This window comes from Culex pipiens, chromosome 2 (genome assembly GCF_016801865.2).
Source record: "Culex pipiens pallens isolate TS chromosome 2, TS_CPP_V2, whole genome shotgun sequence".
In the NCBI taxonomy this organism is placed as follows: domain Eukaryota; kingdom Metazoa; phylum Arthropoda; class Insecta; order Diptera; family Culicidae; genus Culex; species Culex pipiens.
Window position 1 is genome coordinate 113,487,214 of NC_068938.1, and position 24,129 is coordinate 113,511,342.

Here is a 24,129-nt window from a genome sequence, read left to right on the forward strand (position 1 = left end):
GAAATCAAAGATTGACCCATCACTAGGCTAAATTCCAAATTTGAGCTCATTCTGACCACGGGAACCCCTCCCTCCAATCGCTTAAAGTTTGTATGGGAAAATTCGTCAAAATGTATGGAGAAAAGCAACTGTTTTACCTTTTTACCTGTGGAAGGCGCCATAATTATCCGATTCTTACCAATTCTCAAATGTAGAACCTTCATTATATTTAGAACAACTTTCCCGAAGACACCATATTTTTAGGATTTTTTTCCCGCGAAGTTATTAGCGCCCAAAACTGACCCTTTTTGCGCGGCCAGCTGTAAGGGGCTACCTAACAACGATGTTTATTTCCATTTCGTACACGCACGTGCTCTCTCTCAGGTTCAAACTCTCTCACGAGCTTACTCGCCTGCCTGCCTGCCTGTTTACCTACAAGCGCGCGCTGTTTCTCTGCTTGGACTTTTGTCGTCGTCGTCGTTTTCGTTTGCTATTCGCTGCGATGTGTTCTTGACATGTTTATTATAATTTTGAACTAAAATACCAGGTTTGTTTCTAGATATAAAATTCAATGTAATATGTGATCAACAAAACGAAAAAAACACACAACAATAGATATCATGTTATAAGAGCGTGTGAGATAGAATACAAATTTGATGAATTAGTTCAACCATGAATCGTCATCTGTTCTGATCCAAACCTATTTGCAAACGTTTTGGATTTTAATTTATCTGCTTTTGTTACAAGAAATACCATGCTGTTTTTTTAGATAAAAAAGGAAGGAATTTTCTTTAGATTTTTTTTAAACTGATCTGAATGTAGTTAACGATTGTGCAGAAAGAGATGTTTCCTGAATCGAAAAATGTACAGGTTAACTGACAAAAAATGATAAACAGTTGCAATATTTGTTGCTAGGTCTGGTCTAGGAACACAGAAAGAAATTTCCAGAAAGAATAAAAAATAACTCTAAAATAAAAATTTAAATAATAATTTTACAATGATTGCTGCAAATTTCCATTCATACTCTCTAAAGAGTATGAATGAGAATTTGCAGCAATAATTGTGAAATTGCCTTGATTTGTACTAAAGTATATTTTTTTTTAAAACAATTGAATCATTATCATGTTTCTTTAGCATATACGAAAAACTGCGTGTAATGCTTGGGAAAACAAACAAACATTGTTCTCATTACATTTGCTGTATTTTGTTAACTGAGCCTAAGCTGTCTTTTCTTTAAACATTTTTTTTCAGCGCAGTTTTTTTATTTTTGACATAATTTAAGAATGTATATGCTAAATATATCTCAAAACAATCCTGCTATTTTAGTTGAAAATCATAATAAACATGCCAGAAACGCAGCGCAGCGGATAGCAAACGAAAACGACGACGACGACAAATGTCCAAGCAGAAAAACAGCGCGCGCTTGTAGGTAAACAGGCAGGCAGGCAGGCGAGCAAGCTCGTGAGAGAGTTTGAACCTGAGAGAGAGCACGTGCGTGTACGAATTGGAAATAAACATCGTTGTTAGGTAGCCCCTTACAGCTTGCCGCGCAAAAAGGGTCAGTTTTGGGCGCTAATAACTTCGCGGGAAAAAATCCTAAAAATATGGTGTCTTCGGTAAAGTTGTTCTAAATTTAATGAAGGTTCTACATTTGAGAAATGGTGAGAATCGGATAATTATGGCGCCTTCCACAGGTAAAAAAGTAAAACAGTTGCTTTTCTCCATACATTTTGACGAATTTTCCCATACAAACTTTAAGCGATTGGAGGGAGGGGTTCCCGTGGTCAGAATGAGCTCAAATTTGGAATTTAGCCTAGTGATGGGTCAATCTTTGATTTCAGGGGGTAGCCCCAAAAAAGTCCGGATTTGGACCACCCTAATGTGCATACTTTTGCAAGAGATTTTATCATCGGATTTTTTTCTGTTTATGGGCCAATACGCACCTCCCAAGAAAATGGGTCAAGAAATGGCTTTACGAACAGCAGAACAAAGGAGAGGGTACGATTTCTTGGGGCTTTTCTTAACCCTCTCTGGCTTGATTTCGATGCCACTTCTGCCCATTTGATTTTTTTCTTGACCGGTTTCATCCGAAGTGCGTATAACGCTTGGTATAACGCTTATAAACAGATAGGCATAAAAAAGCAAACTTTGCAAAATATTTCTAAAACACGAAACTTTTTCCCCCCTGTAGTAAATGTGCTTTATGTATCCAGTATCCTAAACGATCGCGCACTGTGCAAGTTAAACTCAAGTTTGCTCAACTGATGCCGAGAGAGTCAATAAAGTCGAAACCTGTTTCTGCGCTTTTATGACCGAACCAAAAGTCAACAAATTTGCACCGGTATGGGTATGTTGGACATCATACCTTTCTATATGTGTGCAAAAATGTGAACTTTGTTATTCATTTCTTCGAGAACTCGAGAAAAGAAATGAAATTCTTCGGCCTACTATGGCCTATGGGGACTTAAAACGCAGCCAACTTCGATCGCGACGTGCGCGGGCACCCATTTTCTGTGGAACTCGGTATGAAATCATCTCTGGTCGTCGTCGTCTGGGCTTCGTTCATGTGGTGGGCTTAAATTTCAATGCAAATATGGCAGCACATTGCTTTTTTCTGAATTGACTTATATGAAGTTTAACTCCCAACTTGATTGCATCGAACGACTAAGCGACGCGACGCCGCCAACTGCGCCGGGAGCGACGACTCATTGCACGAGAGCTATATGCTCTCTAATGTAAATTCTCATAAAGTGGCCTACTTGATTATTAATTCCTGCTGGGGGACGAGCGTGGGTGACAAGCAACTTTTTTTATGGCCCAGGAAAACGAAACGAATTAAGTGCACGTGAGACAAACCGCTTTGAACGTGTTTGAAAACTAAACAACGGATACGATTATTTCTAGACTCAATATAAACTTGAGCAATCGAGGTTTAAAGCAATTAAAGGTTTATTTTTGTTAGAGAAACTATTATTGACAATTGGATTGAAATTTGTAGAAGAAAAACTAATGCTTATGGTAAAGCAAACACTAAAAAAATTAGATAAGCTTTCTATCGAGCTTTCCAAATTATTTGTTTTATAGATACTATACTATTTTAAGAGAATTTCTTTCCAAGAACAATAAAAACAATTGTTATTTTATATTTGAATTCTATTCACCTACAAACCGAAACTTCCTATTTTAAAAACATGAATCAACAGAACAGAAAACTCAATTAAAGGTTAAAACTTAACTTCAAAAACTAAAGCCCTTTAACTCACACTTCCCAGACTTACATTTCTCCCAGCTCGATGATTTTCAGCACCGCCTCGATGTTGTTCGTTTTGAGCGCATCTTTGAACTTGCCAATGATAGTGGAGGCAAACGTTCCAACTGTGCACAGCACGGTACGGCCCAGGTGAGAATGAAACAAGCAACACGAGATTGAATTAATAGAGGTTAGTTCAAGGTTCGACCCGTGCTTATGTGGTGCGACGATTGTGCGAGTACCTACGCGAGGAATGTGAGCGATTTATTGGTAGAAATTCATTTCGGCGATTGAGTTATAAATTTTTGAAAAAATAGTGATTTTTGGATTCGAAATTTCATGCAAAAACAAATTATTTTTTAAATGTAAAATTAAATTTGCAATCGAAAAGAACTTTACAGAATTTTTTGATAAAGAACTTCGTTTTCAAGATATAGCCACCAAAAGTTTGATTTTTGCGAAATATTTGCAGTTTTTCGATTTAAAAAAAAAGTGTCCATGAATGACCTTTTCTAAAAATATATTTTTTGAAAACTTCAGAAAATTTGCTATGAAATTGTCTAAGAGACATTATCCTCTAGTTGCTGAGATACAGCGGCTTAAAGAAAAAGAAACAGGAAAATTGAGGTTTTCCAAGTCTCACTCAAACAACCCACCATTTTCTAATGTCGATATCTCAGTAACTAATGGTCCGATTTCCAATGTTAGAACATGAAACATTCGTGAAATTTAGAGTTTTATTGGAAAGGTCCTATAAATACAAGCACAACACAAGGTTTTCACAAGCTTTAGAAAGCCTTTTGATCTTTTATTTGATAAATATGTTTTGTAAGGAATTTGAAAAGAACAATTATTGACAATCAAGTTTGAACTGAGGAAAACCCGGAAAATTATGCAAGTTATCTCTTTAAAATCAAACTGACAGTTAAATAAAAATGTCTAATTAGCAAAAGCTTTAACCCAATCAAAAAAGCAATGATTTAAAATTCCGTACAAATCCGTATTATGTGAAAAATTCCGTACAAAAATTCCGGCCTGTTTAAAATCCGCGGAGAGGGTCGAAAATCCGTACGGTAAGGAAAAAATCCGTACAGTTGGTAGCCTTAGTCATAGGGTAGGCCCCCACAAAGTTTGAGCCAAATAAAAAATTACAAAAAAAAATGGTCGAAATTGGCCGATTTTGTAGAGAGTTACTCCAGTTAGAGTCCCAATTTTTGCATTGGGTCCTGTAAAAATGTTTTGCAAAGTTAGCAAGACCTAAACTGATCTGATTGTTTCAATAGATTTTAGGATTTTTGGGTGATATGTGTTTACGGAGACTTCATTTTTGTAATTTTGTTTAGGTTAGTCACAAATCATGAAAATTACTTAAGAACTTTTTAGGGGTCATGATTGAATTCAACGATCCCATACAACACTACGATACGATAATACAACGACAAAATTATTTTTAGTAATTCGATAGCCTAAGTGAACTATTTGCGAAATTCAACTTGAAAGGTTTACCGTTGGCCCAGTTTTGTTTAGTACCATTTAGCAATTTCAGAGCGAGACAGTAATATGAAATTGCCAAAAGTTGAAAAAAGAAGATTTTCGTGCAAATCTCGCCATAGCTGTTAAGGTAGTCGCAAGCATGAATAAATGCGCTAATCAAAGCCGTTTCAAATCCAAAATCAAGCGTACAGAAACTTGAGTATTTCGTTACTGAAAAAAAAACAAGATGAATTATTTAAATAAAAAAAATGAGGAGTAACAGAGATGAGGAGAGATATTTCCAAATGTAAGGAAAGTATTGAAATTATTCAAAACATATTTCTGGAAGGTTTAAAAAAATTACAAATATTCCTTCAACTGACCTTTTTTTAAAAAAATAAAAAGTCATTCACTTTTGGAGTAATGACTGCCAATGATGATCAGGATACCAATTCCAGAAATTCCTGGTAAATTAAAATGAAAAATCACTATATGTAAAATGGTTCCATGAAGGTGATGAATTCTAACTCAAGATTTTTAATGTCTTTTGAAAACATACATAGCTGAACAATGGTCGACCGTCAAATGATACCTTTAACACTAATAGTTTTCCTGTGGCAAGAGAAGTCCATAATATTTAAAGGCTAATTTATTATGATTTGCGGGTATTTCTGGGCACGATCCCCTACGTGTACTGAGCCCGAATCCCAAATATGTGCTTGATCGGTTGCAACATAATCTGGCGCTTTGACATTGAAGTTTAAATGGGATTTAACCCGTAAAATCGGTGCGTTTTTGTTTTTACCAGTTTTGAGCCCCTTAATGATTGTTGCATTTTTCAAAAACCTAACGTTGCTCATAGTGTTCCAAGGAACAGCATTTGCGAAGAGTGTGAAAAGATTATTTTAATATAGAGAATGTTGCAGAATTTATAACACCGCCGCAACTTTTGGTTCAAGCTCAAGAAAAATTAGAGAAATTTCTCTACTATTGGATTTTTTTATGGTGAAAAAGGTTGAACTATTTCTTAATTTAAAAAAATAATTAATAGTTATATGTAACTTCCACTTTATCAAAGGCATGGCAATTTTTAATCTGAAATCAAAAAAAGGTTTTGTAAAACTTTTGAAAGGTTTCTACTTAAAAAACGTCTGTTACTATTTATCATACGTTTGCATTTCAAGTCCAGTAAAACATTTAAAATAAATAAGTGGATAAAATTTATAAAAATCACAAAGTCAATGCAATGCCATTTCGAATAAAAAAAATGTTATTTAATTATTGCAATTCAAATTTATTGACATTTTCAGTACATAGATCATATTTCCTATTAAATGAGGGATTAAATCTTGCTTTAAAATTGGTTTCAAATGCAATTCAAACTTAAATTTGCATGAAAAATCTTTTTCTTATGATTTTTTTATCAAAATTTTATCTTGTGAATTTAAAACAATGGTTTAATCATGGATTTTATAATGAAACATCTTAATGACGTTCGCCTTGACATTTTCATCAATAAAAATGGTTCGGTTGCATAATAATTGAACAACTAACTTAAACTTTACAATTTCCTATACAAAGCTTTGGGACTCGAACCTGGAACGAAGGGAACAATTCCGAAAAAAATCGTTTAACCAATGTCGAGAAAATAAATTGCATATTTTTTACCAACATCTCCACAGAAACTTTTTCAGAATTTGATTCGGAGTCATTATGTATAAATTAAGGTGGGTCTATACTGCCGCTCGAATCAAGTCCGTCCCATTTGTAATTTCGTCAAGTTTGAGGTAAGTTTGGTTCGAAATTATGTGAACTATCAGAAAACCAAATAAAATTCCAGAAAAACGAAGAAAATCAATTTTTCGTGAAATTCTAACACGTAGTTTTATGGGTGGGACAAATTTGACTTGCGTTTTTCTAGGCTTGCTATGGGATACATATGGGACGGACTAGATTAGAGCGGCAGTATAGGAGGTCTAACAAATAAGTTCATTTTTCGAGTGATTTTAAAGCCTTTCCTCAGTAAGGAAGGGATATACTTTTTTGTGGCCAAAATATATTCAAACACTTCATTGTGGGTTTTACCGGGACTGTTTTAGGCTTGCTACTGTACAATATTTGGATATTTTGATTGGTTTCGACAGATACAATTAAACAAAATTAGTGCATCTGTCCACGCACTGGACACAAGTTTCGGCTGTCCCGGATCACCGACGGCCTGTGTCCCCAAACAATTCACTTCCCCCAGAATCTTCCTTTTCCTTGCACGCACTTCCTCACTCCTTTTCCTTTATTCCGCTCCTTGCATGCCTTCTTCCTTCACACTAACTCCTCTGCATGTTCTCTCCCACTAATCACACCCGCGACTTAGTATTTCGGACTTGGTTCAAGTAAAATTGCCGCTTTTACTGTGACGCGAACTGAACTCCGCGACGGTTCGTTGTAGACTTATCTTTTATTCAATTATGCTTTGTGTTTACATCTGTTATGCTGCGCCGAGATGACAGATCTCGCGTAGCAGTGGTGCTGGTTTTAGGGTTTGTGTATGTCTGTACAATTTGTGTCGTTTTGTCTGTAGGTATTTACATGTTTGGTGTAGGGTTTACAAATTAGAATGTTGTGTGTTTGTGTGTTTGCATGTAATTTGTGTGTGTTTTACAGGTGGGTTAGGTAACTAGGGTAAGTACACTTATTATTGTCTATGGTTAGTTGTCAGGGTTGCAAAACATCAAATTTCATTACAAAACTAGACACATAGTATTTAACAGCATCAATTTCAAAATTTCTAGCTTTTAAGTGCTCTGAAATGATACCTACTATTTTAGACATCGAGGTCAAATTGACGAAAATGTCTACCTTTTGAACCATGGAAAAGAACCGGCACAAATTATTACCCGAAGTCCTTGGATAAATTTCAGTAATCGAATTAAGAAAAAAATGTGCTCAAAAAAGAGACCTTAAATTTTTAGGGTCCCTAGTTAAAAAGACCCCTGAAGGTCGAAGAATTTCGTTCTATTCCTAACGGTAACACCGCAAAACCGGCAAGTTTAGTTCCCTCCTGAATAAGACTTAAAATTTAACAATGGCAAACATTGTTTCCTCACTGTGACTCGTGAATAATTCAACAACATATGCCAATAAAGCGTCTTCCTCGCGACCACAACGCAACGTATCGTCTGAGCTCATGTGCTAAAACCACTTGAACGCTCTCATCAAGCGTTAGTCAACAATACTATATACTGACCTCTCAGCTTGGATGCGCTGTACAGTATGCTGTGGACACGTTTCAGCGCCAGTTGGACCTGGCCCGCGTTGACCAACCGAATCTTGTAGTTCTTCAACAGGTCTTCGTTAGTGTTCATCATTTCGTTGTGGTATTTGATAACGTCATCCCTTAATTTTTGCACACCACCAAAAAAGTCATAAAAGCAAACGGAACAAACGATCGTTAGAGCCTGATTCAACTGGAGTTGATCGCGGAATGTTGAGCTTGGTTTTGGTTCAACATTTAACGATCACCCATATTTTATGGTGCTAAGAAGGTTGCTATTTTTTTTTTTGCGCGCCCTCCCAATGACAAACACAAACATACTCATTATAGTAGCGGGCATCCTCGGCTCGGATGAGATGACTCTTGACTTGGTTGATGTTGTCGATGATTTCCGAGTTAATCTGCTTCTCCGTTTCTTGCAGGCCTTGCAGTTTGCCAAACAACTCTCGGATCTCGTCGTAAACCAGGGGGAAATATGCTACAGACTGGGCGGGGGAGAGAAATAAAATAAAATAAGGAGAATCCTTGTGTATTGACTTGCATATAACACCATACAACAACTTGGAACATTAGGGTGTAATATCAAAATCGATTTTCCAGCAAAGCACTTTTTCAGTTCCTTTTGGGGTCCTAAACAAAGTGTGAGACCGATTAGTTTAGTCCTAACTTTGCGCAAAGCGATTCATTGTACTTATTCATTGTATGGAGAAAACCAAATCCACGTTTCATGCTATATCAAAACCGGATGCTCTAGAATGTCATCTACAACTTTCCCGAAGAGAGTATGGTGCTAGCTTGCCCCTAAAAAAAGATACAGCGTGTTCAAAACTCGTCTATAACGTGTTTTTTGTTCGAAAATCAGGGTTTAGACGAAATATATCTTCTTTCAGGAGCAATACTCTCTTGGGCAAAGTTTAAGAGCACATTCCAGAGCATACGAATACGAGTCCGGTTTTGATATAGCATGAAACGTGGATTTGATAAATACCAAAATCCAAAAAAAAAAAATGGTTTCCTCCATACAAATTTATATGGAAAATTGAATCGATTTCCGCAAAGTGAGGACTAAACTGATCGGTCCCAAAATTTGAGGAGTTGTTTTTGACCACAAAAGGAACTGAAAAAAAAGTGCTGTGCTTACTAAGTTTGGACAACTTAATTTTTTTCATACAACCATATTACACCCTATTGGAACATGGTGTCGATTTCGTTAAAAAATATGATTCTGAATTTTAGACTTGGACTTTGAGGAGATACAGCGATTATGAGTGTATTTTTGGCAAGCTGTCTGACTATTTTTGTAGATAATAATAAACTAACAAAATTCTGCTATTATGTTTCAAATTTATATGGAAACGCTAGGGTTCATGTTTAATTTGCCCATTAAACTGGCGTTTTTTGGTTGCGAAATAATCATGAAATCATTTATGGAACCCTACCAAATTAGAAAAATACTCGTCATAAAAAAATAATTTCCATTAAATAATTGATTTTGGCAACACAAAACGGGTGCAGATGATTATGCTACAGACATGACCAGTATGACAAAGTACACGAAAGTGGACACAATTCTTTAAATCGTCACCCTGTTCAAGCCATGATTCTTCCCTTTCCGAGTATTCCTACACTGTCCCATACTCACGTTCATATTTTCAATATTCAAAAACTGCACCAGCGACTGAATGAGGTCACCGGCCAGCTCAATGTCCTCGGTGTGGAAACGGGTTTTGCCGTCATTGTTAAAGTGTAGGCACACGGTCTTGCTGGTCCGCAGACTGATTAAGTTCAGCTTCAACTCCGTTGCGTCAGCGTCCGATGATGTCATGTACTCGATGTCCGACGGCAGAAGGAAATTCTGTGGCACGAAAATAAAGAGATCATCACCCCCGCGCGTTCAAGTAAAATGCACTTAAACTCCATCATGCATACAAATGAACCCCGCAAACTAACCTGATTAATCCATATACAAATCCGCTTGAGTCGCTCCGTGATCCTAAACTCGACGTAACTGTCGCCGGCGTCGTGGTCTTTCTCGGCCAGATTGTTGATGTAAGCTGATCGATCGTCCCCCGGAAAGGAAACGGAACAAGCACGGCGTTATTGTCTCAATGTGAACGTGACTTAAGTGCAAAATTGGGACAGGTGGCGTCGTCTGATGGGGGTTTTGATTCGATGAAACCGTTCCACACGGACGTGCTAATTGTTTGCGGACAGCGACATGATCACTAATCATCGTGCCGCTGTACCTTAACACGCTGTATTATAGCAGGTGTGGGAAGATTTAGTTCATTCAACTTTTTACAAAACTAAGATTTTTTCAAGACAATCTAGTTTTATTTTGTTTAAAAGTATAGCCATACACAGAAAAAAATCATGGTAATATTATATCTGGGAAGGGGTACATCTTTTATGTCAGAAATTTTACCACTATTCTGGTGTAATGTATCTTTTTTTAGACTAAATTGAGGTAAAATTACATCATAAAAGGGGTAATATTCAACCTTCTAAAATTACACCTTACAAATTCACACATTTTTTTTGCTGTGTATATAAGTCTTCTAGCATAAACTGTCATTATGGATCCACTACACGCGAACATTTTAGCTTCGACTTTTTTACGGAAATTGTCAAAAAGCGAAGCAATCCACTATAACGACCCCCGCGTCTTTTGTGGTCTCTGTTGCAAGTTTTTGCTCTTTTCTAGGCATCCGAAGGTTATGTGTGGTGAGTAGGGTGACAAGAAAAATTGAAAAAATGCAAAATCTGAAGAGATACCCTCTGGCTCGATTCTTTAGGCAATAATAAGTAACTGTGCCAATTTTGAGCCAAATCGGTTAAAGTTTAAGTTAATACACTCAACACCCGGTGGTTGGTCACTTTTTCGTTTGACACTTTTTTAGTTTGTACCCCGTTGGTTGGTCAAAGTCAAACTAAAAAGGTGACGAACTGTCACTGTCACACTGTCACGGCGCTCACGCACACTTTCAAAACAAACGTTTAGTAGTGTGTGTGAACTCCGTGTAAAAGGGGTGTCAAACTAAAACGTGACCCCGTTCGTTTGACAACAGTTGGTGTCAAACCATCGGGGTTTGAGTGTATGAACATCGCTTCAAGATTTTGACAGCAGGTGGCGCAGGTTTCGCCCAAAATTGCCCAAGTGTGAGATTCTCCTAGGAAATTTAATTTCCTACAACTTTGTCGAAGGGTGCAAGAAGATCCGAGTCGATCCTGATGAGTTATGTTATTAGCAATGCGATGAAAATAAATCGGCATATATACTTGAAAGGGGTATTTTTAAGGGTATATAAGTTGTATATAAGAAAGTATATAAAAAAATATTGTTTACTAAAACAATCACCAAAAATCAGGATCGTTTTGCACGCTTCGCCAAAGTTGTAGGAAATTCAATTTCCTATAAGAATATCACACTTGGACAGTTTTGGGCGAGATCCGCGCCACCTGGCAGAACAGTACTGAATCGATGTTTTTCTGCATACATTTTTGCAATTTTCTCCATATAAATTTCAACGATAAAAAGCGACCCTCAAACCTTAACCAATTTGGCTCAAAATTGACACAGTTACTTATTTTTGCCTAAGGACTCGAGTCAGCGGGTATCCCTGATGTTGATTTTTTTTTATTGTCACCCTAGTGTTGAGTTACCCAAAACCTCTTTTACGCAAATGGACCAGAGTTTTACTTCCCCATCCGATAGAAGGCAAATCTTGATAACTTGCATAATTTTCCGGGTTTCCTCAGTTCTAACTTGATTGTCAATAATTGTTCTTTTCAAAGTCGCAATTCGCAATTCGCAATTTTCAGTGTAAGAACGGGCCTTGACCGATCTTATGCACTAGGTTCCCGACGAACACGCACTGCCCTTACACCTACATCTCACCCTTGCTCTGAGTCAGTACGAGCAGCACGCTAGAACACGCTTTGAGTGTTCGTGCCAGGCATGCACACCTTCTTTTCCGGTTACGCATTTTAACTCGGCCGGGGGTGGTACATTACGTAGGGTTTGATGTAAGTATAAGCGCCTAACCATTTATAGTGTGCCTAACAACTTTCATTAAAGCAAAAACTGTTTTATTTTTAGTTTGAATTCAAAAACTTATTGTTATTCTACTGTGTTTTGTTTTCTCCTGAAATCTTCCCTATTGTTGAGTCTGTTTATCTGTTGCTATTTCTTCTGTCGCGGTGTTTTGTTACAATTTTGGTCCTAAGCATGTTATAAAAGTTTACCAAAAATACAATAGTAATATTTGTGTTAATCCTTAAACCATTCCATAAATTGAGTAAGGGCTCAAACCTCACTTGTTTTTAAAGAAAAGGGTGAAGATTGAAAACAATGTACAGTGAAAGAAATATACTATTTGAAGAATCAATAGTAAAAGAAAGATATTTATGTATGAAGTAAGAAATTAACAATAGTTAATAAATAGAGGTAACAAACAAGCTTAGATTGTATTAGGGCAATTTATAGGGCAGATGAAAAATTATTCAAATAGATAAATAAAGAAAAGGCAGATGATAACAAAATTGACATCGCTGCCAAATTAAGGGAAAGCAGAAAGTATGTTACAGCAGCATCAATTGGTAAAATAGAGTGAAAAAGCGTTGAGAAATAAGAGAATCAAATGAGTAAAATCGAAATCAAATGGAGGATAGTAAACAGAAGCCGCGTTAGAAAATCAGTGAAACAAAATAAACAGAAGATAGGTGGTAGCTGAGAATGAAGAGAAGAGAAACCCCGTTGTGCGATGTTTCAGGTACATTCACAGCAGTTGACTCAACATACTGTGAATCAAAACAATACCGTCTACAATCACAAATTACTTCCCTTTCCCACATTGTCGCGCCCCTTTCTTTTAGCCGTCTCGACTTTGACTTTGGTCAAAGGTTTACGATCCGTTTCCACAGGCCACCAGCTAGGTCATCATGAAAACCAAGCCAACGTGGAGGTAAGAAAATAGGACACTTGCAAGGAACCAGAGCTATACTGTCTTGATCAATTAGATCTAACAGGACTACGGACGTAGTCAGTGACGCTCCTTCCAGGATGTTCCTCGCCTGAGCGTCAACTGAAGAGGTATCATCAGCATCATTCGCACTTGGCCTGCAATAATTGTTCTTTTCAAAGTCCTTACAAAAAATATTTATCAAAAAAAAGATCAAAAGGCTTTCTAAAGCTTGTGAAAACCTTGTGTTGTGCTTGTATTTATAGGACCTTTCCAATAAAACTCTAGAAATGTTTTCGTGAAAACACTGGCAACAATATTATTCGTAAAAGCGAACTTGATATTTCGTAAACTTTTAAACGTTTAACAAAAATAATTCTAATTAGTAATTCCCTAATTGAGCAATTCTCTGAGATTTTGGTCATTCGATTTTTTTCTGTATCTTTTGAAGGAATTTTTTGATCGATTTGGTGTCTTCGGCAAAGTAGTAGGTATGGATATGGACTATACTGAAAAAAATGATACACGGTAAAAATTTTTTTGGTGATTTTTAATTTCACTTTTTGTTACTAAAACTTGATTTGCAAAAAAAAAACACTATTTTTTTATGTGTTTTAGAGGACATCAAATGCCAACTTTTCAGAAATTTCCAGAATGGGCAAAAATTCTTTGACCGAGTTATGATTTTTTGAATCAATACTGATTTTTTCAAAAAATCGAAAGAGGTCGCAAAAATTTTTGAATTTCATTTTTCGATGAAAAATTGAATTTGCAATAAAAAAGTACTTCAGTAAAATTTTGATAAATTGTCCGTTTTCAAGTTTAAGCCATTTTTATGTAACTTTTTTTTCAAAATAGTCGCAATTATTAATTTTTTTAAAAATAGTGCCCATGTTTGCCCACTTTTGAAAAAAATTTTTTTTTGAAAAGCTGAGAAAATTCTCTATATTTTGCTTTTTCGGACTTTGTCAATACAACCCTTAGTTGCTGAGATATTGCCATGCAAAGGTTAAAACACAGGAAAATTGATGTTTTCTAAGTCTCACCCAAACAACCCACCATTTTCTAATGTCGATATCTCAGCAACTATAGGTCCGATTTACAATGTTAAAATATGAAACATTCGTGAAATTTTCCGATCTTTTCGAAAACAATATTTAAAAATAAATAAATCAAGACTAACATTTCAACGGGCCAAACATTCAATATTACGCCCATTTAAAATGTTAGTCGTGATTTAAAATTTTTGAAAATATTTTTTTCGAAAAGATCGGAAAATTTCATTGAATTGGAATAGTTCATTGTGAGATATCGACATCGGTCAAAGAATTTTTGCCCATTCTGGAAATTTCTGAAAAGTTGGCATTTAATGTCCTCTAAAACATATAAAAAAAATAAAAATAGTGTTTTTTTTTCAAATCAAGTTTTAGTGTTAAAAAGTGAAAGTAAAAATCACCAAAAAAAATCACATCGTATCATTTTTTTTCAGTGTAGTCTATATCCATACCTACTACTTTGCCGAAGACACCAAATCGATAAAAAAAATTCCTTCAAAAGATACAGATTTTTTAATTTTCACATATCATTTTTGTATGGACAGCTGCCAAATTTTTATGGGAAATTATATGGACAAACTAATGATGCAAAATGGCTTCTTTGGGCATACCGAAGGCACCAAAAAAGTTTCAGCCGGATTAAAAAATACAAAAATTAAAATTAAAGATAAAATACCGATTCCGTAGAGAACTGCTCAATTCCAAATTTATCTAAATAATTACTTGTAATTTTTTGTTTTACCATGGTGTCATGTCGGTAAAGTATACGGATTTTTGCTCCGAAAGAGTTGGTTGCCTTACCTAAACTGATTCAGATCAGTTTCTTAATTCAGATTCAATAGTTTCTTAAAAAGCAAAAAAAAAAAATGCGAAAATAGCTATTTCAATTACACAATTACAATTTCCGTAAAAAAACGAAGCAAAAAATGTTTGCGTGTAGTGGATCCTAATTGCAAATTAATTTTATGTATAATAAAGATTTTCTTTTACATTTAATAAAGTATGTGTTGTATGACAATACCTTTTTATTAAATTTGACGACGTTGTGTCCAGAATCCGTGAATTAAGGCGAAATCACACAAAAAAAGAAATATTATCAAAGTCCCACACCAATCTACCAAGTTTACAAATTTTGCAATGTATTATATTATTCATATTATAAATTTAATTCCCTTGAACAAGTTGCTATAATGGATGTTGTTTTGACCTATTAGGCAAAATAACATTTGAGAAGTGAGATTTTTTTTAAGTTGTTGTATTTCGTAATTTATTCATTGCTGTATCTCGAAGCCCCTACTCCGTTACATAGTATCAAAACAATCTTGTAGGAAATTTGACGGCCTTTTCTAAAAAAAATATATTGAAAGAAAAATACACGCTGCTTTCTTCATGATTGTTGGTTCTCGGCTTCTATTCCTATAAAAAAAAATAAATAAAATCACGCAGCGGTACATTAACAAAAAAGTGTGCCATGGCATGACAACCACACTTTTTTTCTAATGTTGGTACCACTGCGCGATTTTGACATTTCGGGCGTGCACCATTCTGTGGTAAAACCATCTTTGTTTAAAAATCTGGATAAGCTTTGCTCATAACTGAAAACATGATATATTTTTCAGTGTGGTTTGTTGGATGGTAGTAACCTGGATAATAAATTAGCTTACACCATTGAAAAAAATCTAATTAAAATGCGGTCCAAGGCAAACTTAAGGGAAATAAAAAATAAATGAAGTCTCACTTATAGCAATGGCCACCAAAAAATGAAAAAAAAACTCCTGTTTTATCAACTTTTTTTTAAACCGCTGTATTTTTACAAGGATTGGACTAACGAGTCGACATGACAATGGGCAATATAGAGACATTTATGTAAAATTGTCTGAGGAATCAAATTCCGCAACAGGTGTTTGAACTTTTGACTGCAAAACAGTTTAGATAAATGATTTTTTAGAATTTTTCAGGAGAGTTGCTCCATGCTGCATTTTTGTGAATCTTTTTGAAACATGTTATGCTTTAAAAAAAAATGATCGACAATCGTGGGCTCAATTTCAAATTTAACTTTTAAACCAAAACATCATAAAAGCAGCATGTATTTTTCTTTCAGTGTATTTTTTTCAGTGAGCCCATCAAATTTCCTACAAGTTTGTTTAAGGAAAAAAGTTCATGATTCGATAAACCGAAGTCCCACACAAACCATCGGATAATCGAAACTTCGAATGTTCGAGGCATTGGACTGGTATCAAGTTAGCATTATGTTTCACACAACAATAAATTTTATTAAATGGACAAAATGCTACGAAGAGAGTTCCTGATGTGGTGGTTTTTTGGCGATACGATTTAAGCCAGGCCTGCCCAACCTTTTCGGCTCAATTTTCACATTTTTGATCGTCAAAATTACAAATGTTAGTTTTAAATATAACCCCTATTGACACCAAACATTTTTTACATACTTACCAATACTCTTCGGCGACCCGGTCAAACTATGCGGAATCGTGTACATTGCAAATTTTGGCAACTGCCGCGTAAGTTCAAACACGTGGAACTGCACGCTCGTCGGGTAGCCCACAAAAGCTTTGATGTGGATATCCTGCGCATTATCCTTCAGTGTCTTCAACGGAATCAGAATCCGGGAAACGTCCTTCGTCAAATGCGCAATCAACGTTTCCTCTTTGAACAGTTGATCGGCAAAAATTAGCACCGCTCGAATTGTGGTTGCATTGTTCGTTGAAACCGTGATGTCAATGTTCATATCCGTACTATCGTAGCTCGTTGAGATGCCAATCTGGAGCCTGGTGTTGGACGGAATTACGCCAACATTGTCCGGCACACTCTGGACGAGCTGGCTATCGTTACTCGACGAGAGTTCTTTGTTGAATTTTATATTATTTTCGTAGTGCTTCAATTCGAGTAATAGCTTTTGCTTTTGTGATAGCAGACTGCTCATTTCTTCATCAGCTAAATTGTGCAAATTCATTAAGTTGACACTGGGGGTGGTGTATCCACAAACTGAAAGAAGAAAAATTGAAACAAATAGAAACAATCCAAAATATCTAACGCGTGAGCAATAGAGAAGCTCCGTCACGTACTTTCGCCATCTGCTGTAACAATCACCAGATCGAGAACGCCGATCCCGCGGTAGTCGTTGCACGCGATCCCACACACAAAGTCGTTCAGCTTCATCTTGAACAGAACATCGCCATTTCGGGCATCACGCACGTCTATCTTTCCGCTCTTCCAGCCGATGATAACTTGCTTATTTTCACAGCCTAATATGTCATACATGGCCAACGCCGTGACCCTCGTCTTGGACTTGATCCGCCAGAGCCGGATATTCTCCTCAAACACGCCGATGGTTCCATTTTTAACGCTGTACATAAACTGGTTCGGGCCGATCAGCATCAGGTTCTGGATCTCGTTGCCCTCGGTGAACTCGTGCAGCAGTGTGTCCTTTTTGTAGATTTTTATGCAACCGTCGTCCGTGCCTATGATGAGCTGAAGAATGGTTTTGGTTTGTAAGACAAATTTGCGAAAAAAAACGGTTATTCATACCTCATTTTGTCCGTCCTTATCAATGTCGCTTAGGAGAAGAGCGTTGACGCCACCGGCCGTTATCATCCAGAGAACCTCAGTTCCTTCGGGGTTGAAAATTTTTACGACGGCTGAAATTATGATATTCTCAGGAATTATTTTTGGATATGATAGCACGCCAAACGCATGATTTCATGAGGAGAGTTTTTAAAGAAAGCAATTTAACTAAATTAGAAAACAAAACATCAATACCTTGATTTACAAAGACATCTTTCGAAAATATTGGGAAATTACTTTTACAAAATGTCAACAGCTCATGTTAAAAAACATCAAAATCATGCAAATTCTTCAAAAAAGAAAAGAAATTTTGTCCAATTTCGACCTTTTGTTTTTTTTTGCGATATGTTTTTCGAGATATGGCACCTTGCCCCGATGCCTCTGTACTCTATTATGCTAACTAGAATCTATCTAATCAGACCATAGCGCAGCCAATCTTTCGAAGGGATCCTGGAGAGTGCCTTAGGTTAGATGACGCCTAGCACTCTTCTTGTCATTTATTAACATTTGTAGTGCGCCATAGACAAATCCAGCGAAAGCTCAACGCTCACTCAACGCTGCTTTTTGATGGTGAGAGATTTGACAGCTCCCATACTAAATGTCTCGGTTTTCATACTTTTTGTTAATTTTCTTTTAAAATAAAATACTTAACATATGAAAACTATATATTTTTGGTGCCCAAAATTCCTGCTGAATCGAATGGTGTACTTATCTCAATTGCAAATTTTTCGAACAGTTTTTATTTTAAAAATATTCTAGAAACATTTTGTGCACCTAATCAATCAATACTTTTATAATAAAAAATCATTTTATTGCTTAAAAATTGAGTTTTCCTGAGCTCCTATGTTCAAATACATGGAAGCTGTCATTTCTAACACCATTGGCCACCTAGCGGCCATTTCAAACTGGATACGTCTATTGCATCGGAATGCATTGAAACAACACAAGCGTTAAAGCGGCCAGGCCTACTGCGTAAAGCCGTATCGCAGAGATGACTCGTAATTGGGTTGAGTTTGAGCACTGAGTGTTCGAACAACAACACAATTTTGAATCGACAGGGGAGGAAGAAGCGTGGGGACACACCACACACCACCATACGCTCCGAGATTTGGTTGTATTCGTTGGGAGCACCATGCTAAGAAGGTTTGGTACTCCGGGACCCTCTGGGATGGGACATTGTATTTCCACGAATGCCCTGGACACTATGTACTCTCTTATGCTAACTAGATAGGAAAACCAGCAAGCTTATTACAAGAGAACACAGAGGCATCGATTTATTAATTTTGACAAGACTTATATGAGCAAATGGCATTTGAGTCATATAAAACGTACTCACAAGTTTTAAGGAATCGACCAATAAGCATCCCAATTTAAAAAAATGGAAATATTTGTTTTAAACAATAATTTGAGAACAGTAAACAATTTCTTGGCAATCTTAATATGTAGACGTCGCATCGAAATAATAAAAATGCTCATTTTATAAAATCTGCTTTTTTTATTTTATCTTTTTTGCAATTTAAAGCATACAAAAAAATGCATCAAAAGAAAAGTTTGTAAACACATCTATAAAATAGAACACAGAACAAATAAAATACATCAAATTAAGAAACAATAAAGCACAAAGAAACATCAAAAAGGGTGTGATAATTTTAAAACCTACCATTTCCACCGACAATCAACATATTTCCTACAAAGTTGGCAAAACTTCCAATCAGGAGTGATCTTACGTGTTCGGGAAAATCTCGCTGAAATAAATTGTAATTTTCATCTACGTGATACGCTAGAAATTAAAAAAAAATGGTTTTCAAATCAATTCAGAAGGATATTTTTTTTAAATGTCCCAACCAAGAAAGTAAGATGAACTCCCAATGACGAGAATATCCCGCTCGTCGTCCTTCTTGAGCTTGCCAGCGATAATGGCCCGAATGGGAAAGTTCATGTTCAGCATGGCGATATCGTTTTTAATTTCCGACACCGACAGCTTCGAGTTCTGCAATCCATACCGCTTGTGTGGCGTGTGTATGAGAATCTACGAACGAGAAAAAAAACAGATCAACATGACCAATTTGGACAACGGGGCCATCGCGCGCCACTTCTTTGGTTCTTCGAGGGCAATCAATCTGTGCTCTGCTGAGGGGTAACCAGTTTTTTGGTCCTTTCAATTGGATTGACTGTGAGAGGTTCCCTTACCTTATCGGCGTTGGTCACCACGGTCAGACACGAGTGGATTCCGTCGTATTTGCCACAAGTGACCAGCTTCTCAAAGACTTTGTAGTTGAGCGAGAAGGAGAAAACCGGCTTTATGGAGATGTCCATTTTTGGGACGGATCGCGGATAGTCAAAATAGTGCCTATTTAGAAACGATTTTGCATCGCAATTTGTACACTATTGGCAGGCAAACAAACTTGTACGAATTTGTGCGTGGCCAGCACATCAAATGCTTTTGCTGTAGATCGCGTTGTTTGTGATACTTTTGCGCGCCATGGAAACTAGCGAAGGCGGTGCAACGCGTGGTGCTCATGCGCATTGCGTGGCAAGCACGTGCTCGTAAAGAGTGCATTTACTGAACACGTTATTTGCATTAATTTCAGGAAACAAGTTTCTTTAACAAGTTTTCTGGCACAATATCGTAAGTCTGATATTTCTAATCTAATCTAATCTAATGTAACCTAACCTAATCGGATCGCGTCTGATATTTGGTAACTTACTTTCCCCAATAAAGTATTTCAGCAAAAATTTAATTTTTGCAATAAGGTCCTAAAGCCCAATGTAAATTTTTATGCACAACGGTAAAAAACACGATTTAAAACAATTTCGGATCATTTTTTTTTTTTTTCATTTTAATGCAAACAAAAATTGACAAGACAACTTTTTTTTTAATGAATCAACTACAGAGTTATCTACGTGCGAATGTATTGCGTGTACGTACACGAAAAAGATTGAGGTTAAATTTTGTACCCGCCAGCAAAACAAATGGGGTGCTAGTGTGCGTGAGCTCGGGCTTAGATAACTCTATGGTCCCCTTTGGAACGAGCTGTCACCCAGTCACGACGTTCTAGCAGGATTCTAGTAGAGTTCTTACAGCACTGGATATTCTTACAGCATTCTAGCAGAAATGTTCTACCGTTCCTGGTACCGTTCTAGGAGGATTCTGACAGAACCAGCTCTGCTAGAATATTTCGTGACTGGGCAAGTAAGACCTTTTCTGTTAAGAAGGGCCGCTAAGTTATTTTTTTTTTTCAAGTTGATTTAAAAATCACGGTCGTACAAAGGTTCATTGTATTCAAAAAAATAAGCTTTTTCGTTGTGATCAATAATATCAGCAATTTAAGCTTAATTTTAGGACCAAACTCAATAACTTAAACGTCTGAAAGCAGAATTGTAAGTTTGAGTGCTTTTTAATTCGAATTAGAAACAAACCAGGGAACATTCGCGTCAGCGCGTTTCAAATACTGGGAATTGAGTAAGCGAATTACATCTGTGAATTTTAATTTGTGGAATAGATCAAAAAGAGGAAATGGGTTGCCCATGGTTTTTAGACTAAATTAGAGACTAACCTTTCCCACGTGAACACTCTTTTTTTTTGAAAAATTGAGACCTCCCACCCCTTCCCGCTTTGTAAACAGTTGTTCATACGAATACACATTTTTATATGGAAGGAATAGTCCCTATCAGGAAAATAAATCACATTTTCTTTTTTCAAACTCTTTAGACTGGTTGCAACGCGGCTCTACTTTGTTCTAGCTGTTTCATTTTTCAAATAGAACTGAAACAGACCACCCACAACGCGGAGTTGCAGTTTTATTTTTCGAGCAGTATTTTGAAACCGGAATAAAACTGCTCGACGAGTTTGTTTCAAACGTGAGACGATTTGGAACTGGAATAGAACTCAGTTTCAAAAAAAAATCAGATATATAGAGATATCCACGTATTCTTACACACACACTATGATGCTGTGTTGATAATCATACGCACACAATTAAAAGCATTTTTTTGAAACAACATATAGATCAGCGCGTTGCGAGCACCGTGTTCTAGTTTCATTTCCTCCAGTTCTAAAAATTTAAAACTGCTCGCAATTTGAAACAATTACAAAACTTCGCGCTGCAGACAGTCTTATTTTTACAAACTCGTCGAGCAGTTTTATTTCGGTTTCAAAATACTGCTCGAAAAATAAAACTGCAACTCCGCGTTGTGGGTGGTCTGTTTCAGTTCAATTTGAAAAATGAAACAGCTAGAACAAAGTAGAGCCGCGTTGCAAGTAGTCTAACTCCGTCCAATTAGCTGATTATCACTATTTAAACAACTTTTTTTTTAAACTATTGATAGAAACTTACTTGCTCACTTCCTATTGAGCTATTCATCACTTGATTTCAGTTGAAAACGCTTTTTATAAGCTGTAATCAAACGTCAAAGTGCTCATATGGCAACATTAGAGGCACGCCGGAGTTAGATGCTGTTACCCTACTCTAATTTGGGTAAACTTTTATTTTATTCTAAACTGCACTGCCAGCTGCACCCTTACCAAAAATCATGATTTTTTGAGTTCCAAATCCCACTTTTCATGCGAATTTTTCAGTTCAACCCATATAACCATTTTTATGGTTGTAGTACCTGAACTCAAAAAATCGTATGAAAAGTGGGATTTGGAACTCAAAAAATCATAATTTTTGGTAAGGGTGTGCAAAGAAAGTGTGAAACTTGGACCCGAAACCTTTCCCGTTTTGAGTGTACAAACAAAGAAAACCTCGAACAAAACTCGCGCTGGTTGTCACTTTCCTTGCGGTTACAGCGAAACAACGCTTTCGGTAAGTTTTTTTTTAAATAAATCTTTCAAAATTGAGGAAAAATCAACCTTCTTCCGTTGCAGAAATGCCGAAGAAAAACAAACCCGCGGCCAAGGGCCCGTTTTACTTCTTCATGATGGAGTTCAAGGAGCAGGAAGAAGCGGCCGGCTATCGCTTCAGTGGCTTAGCCGAGGTCACGGAAAAGGCCGGTCCTCACTGGGAGAAGCTGGCCCCGCACGAGCGCGAACCGTACAATCAAAGAGCGAAGCAGAACAAAGCCAATCCGAAAGAAGCGGGCGGTTACGGCGAACGGTACACGGCCCAGGGAAAGCCGTTCAGTCAGGTGCAGGCGGAAGCGGTCAAGAGGCGCCAGCTGGAGGAACAGATCCAGAAGCGGATCGTTGAGATGATCCAGACGGCATCGGTGAACAACGCGCTCGGGGAGTTGGAGGTTTACTTTGTTTCTTGCAACTACTTTTGCGTCAGCTTGTCCGGCGAGTATGTTCCGGCCGAATTGGCCATCATCAAGTACAGCTTGAACGATGGGGTGATGGACAGTCTGAACGTGCTGATTAATCCGACGGATCTTCCGCTGGGGATGGCCCTTGACGCCAAGACGCACAGCAGCTCGACTCATCAGCTTCCGGTGCCGCCGGATGCGCTTGGGGAGGCAAATTACGAGAAAATTCTTCGGCAGATTTTGAAATTTTTCAAGAACACCAGCGGATCGAAGGTCGTACCGCCTATTTTCACCTGGAACAAGGACATTCCGATGGTGGACAGCATTCTGCGGGGCATTTTGGAAGCGACCGATTTGGATTATGTCAAGTTTTCGATTTTGCCGTTGATTGACTTCTTTTACAATCTGAAGCTGGCCACCGAGGATTACGGGCTGGACATTAAAACCTTTCCGTCGATTCACTTGGCCAAAGCGTTGCTGGAGAAGGACGTTTACGCGTACACGGCCGGAATCGCCTGCGACGTCCACGAGCAACTCAACAATCAGGTGGCCTGCGCGCTGTCCCGGGTTGTGCGCTGGGCGTACGTAATCTCCGACAGTTGCTGCCTCGACGTGGGCATCGAAATGGAAAAGGGACGTCACCTGCCGCACAACATGACTACGCTGTCGGACATAACCGGAACCGTCTCGGCGCTTTCGTCCCGAATGAGCAAACTCACCACGACCTCCGACAACAATCGCAGCAAGATGTCCCGCCCTCGCAGCACTGACCGCACGGATAGAGATGTAACGACCACCACAATCTACAGCTCGCGTGCTGGAACCGTCACCGGAAAACCCTCCACCATCGTTCCACAGCAACCGGCTTTGAGCGGCGGAACTCGAGCCGCCAACGACACGTTCAACACCACAAACCCGTTCTACGCGATGCAGATGGCCCAAAGCGCCAACCGAAGCCCGACGAAGAAAAATCCGTGGTCGCGCGAGAACAAACTGGCCGAGGTTCGCGATCCGCAGTCGGACACGGAAACGTCGATGCTGATGCTGGCGCCGGTTGCTGGCCGCGGCAGGGGCACGTTGGCCCGGATGAATGCGGCAGGGCGGGGACGTGCGCAGGATTTGTGCACCACCGTCAAGACCGTTGGACGGGGACATTTGAACTGAGCGGAGCTCTGATCGATGCATTTTTGAACATCGTTTGAATCGTTGTTTGTTCTTAATACTGACTACAGAATGAATTTGTTTATTTGGTTTGATACTCGGTTTATCGATAAAGTTGATCTTGACACTAGAATAAAAAAAACCGTGGCA

The 24,129-nt window shown here is 37.7% G+C and overlaps 2 protein-coding genes across 2 annotated transcripts; one reads left to right on the forward strand and one right to left on the reverse strand.

Moving 5' to 3' along the window:
• Window positions 1-3,119: 3,119 nt before the first annotated feature.
• Window positions 3,120-20,036, reverse strand: LOC120414658 (Bardet-Biedl syndrome 2 protein-like). Its single transcript, XM_039575918.2, has 11 exons — window positions 19,762-20,036; window positions 19,417-19,600; window positions 19,232-19,351; window positions 17,536-17,645; window positions 17,073-17,478; window positions 16,441-16,992; window positions 9,924-10,027; window positions 9,616-9,828; window positions 8,295-8,458; window positions 7,947-8,095; window positions 3,120-3,354 (listed from the first exon to the last, which is right to left on the reverse strand). The coding sequence occupies exons 1-11, from the start codon at window positions 19,885-19,887 to the stop codon at window positions 3,254-3,256; spliced, it is 2,229 nt and encodes a 742-aa protein (XP_039431852.1). The 5' UTR covers window positions 19,888-20,036; the 3' UTR covers window positions 3,120-3,253.
• A 2,254-nt stretch (window positions 20,037-22,290) lies between these two features.
• On the forward strand, window positions 22,291-24,122 carry LOC120414668 (protein maelstrom homolog). The gene is made up of 2 exons (XM_039575945.2): window positions 22,291-22,379; window positions 22,442-24,122. The coding sequence occupies exon 2, from the start codon at window positions 22,444-22,446 to the stop codon at window positions 23,980-23,982; it is 1,539 nt and encodes a 512-aa protein (XP_039431879.1). The 5' UTR covers window positions 22,291-22,379; window positions 22,442-22,443; the 3' UTR covers window positions 23,983-24,122.
• Window positions 24,123-24,129: the final 7 nt, after the last annotated feature.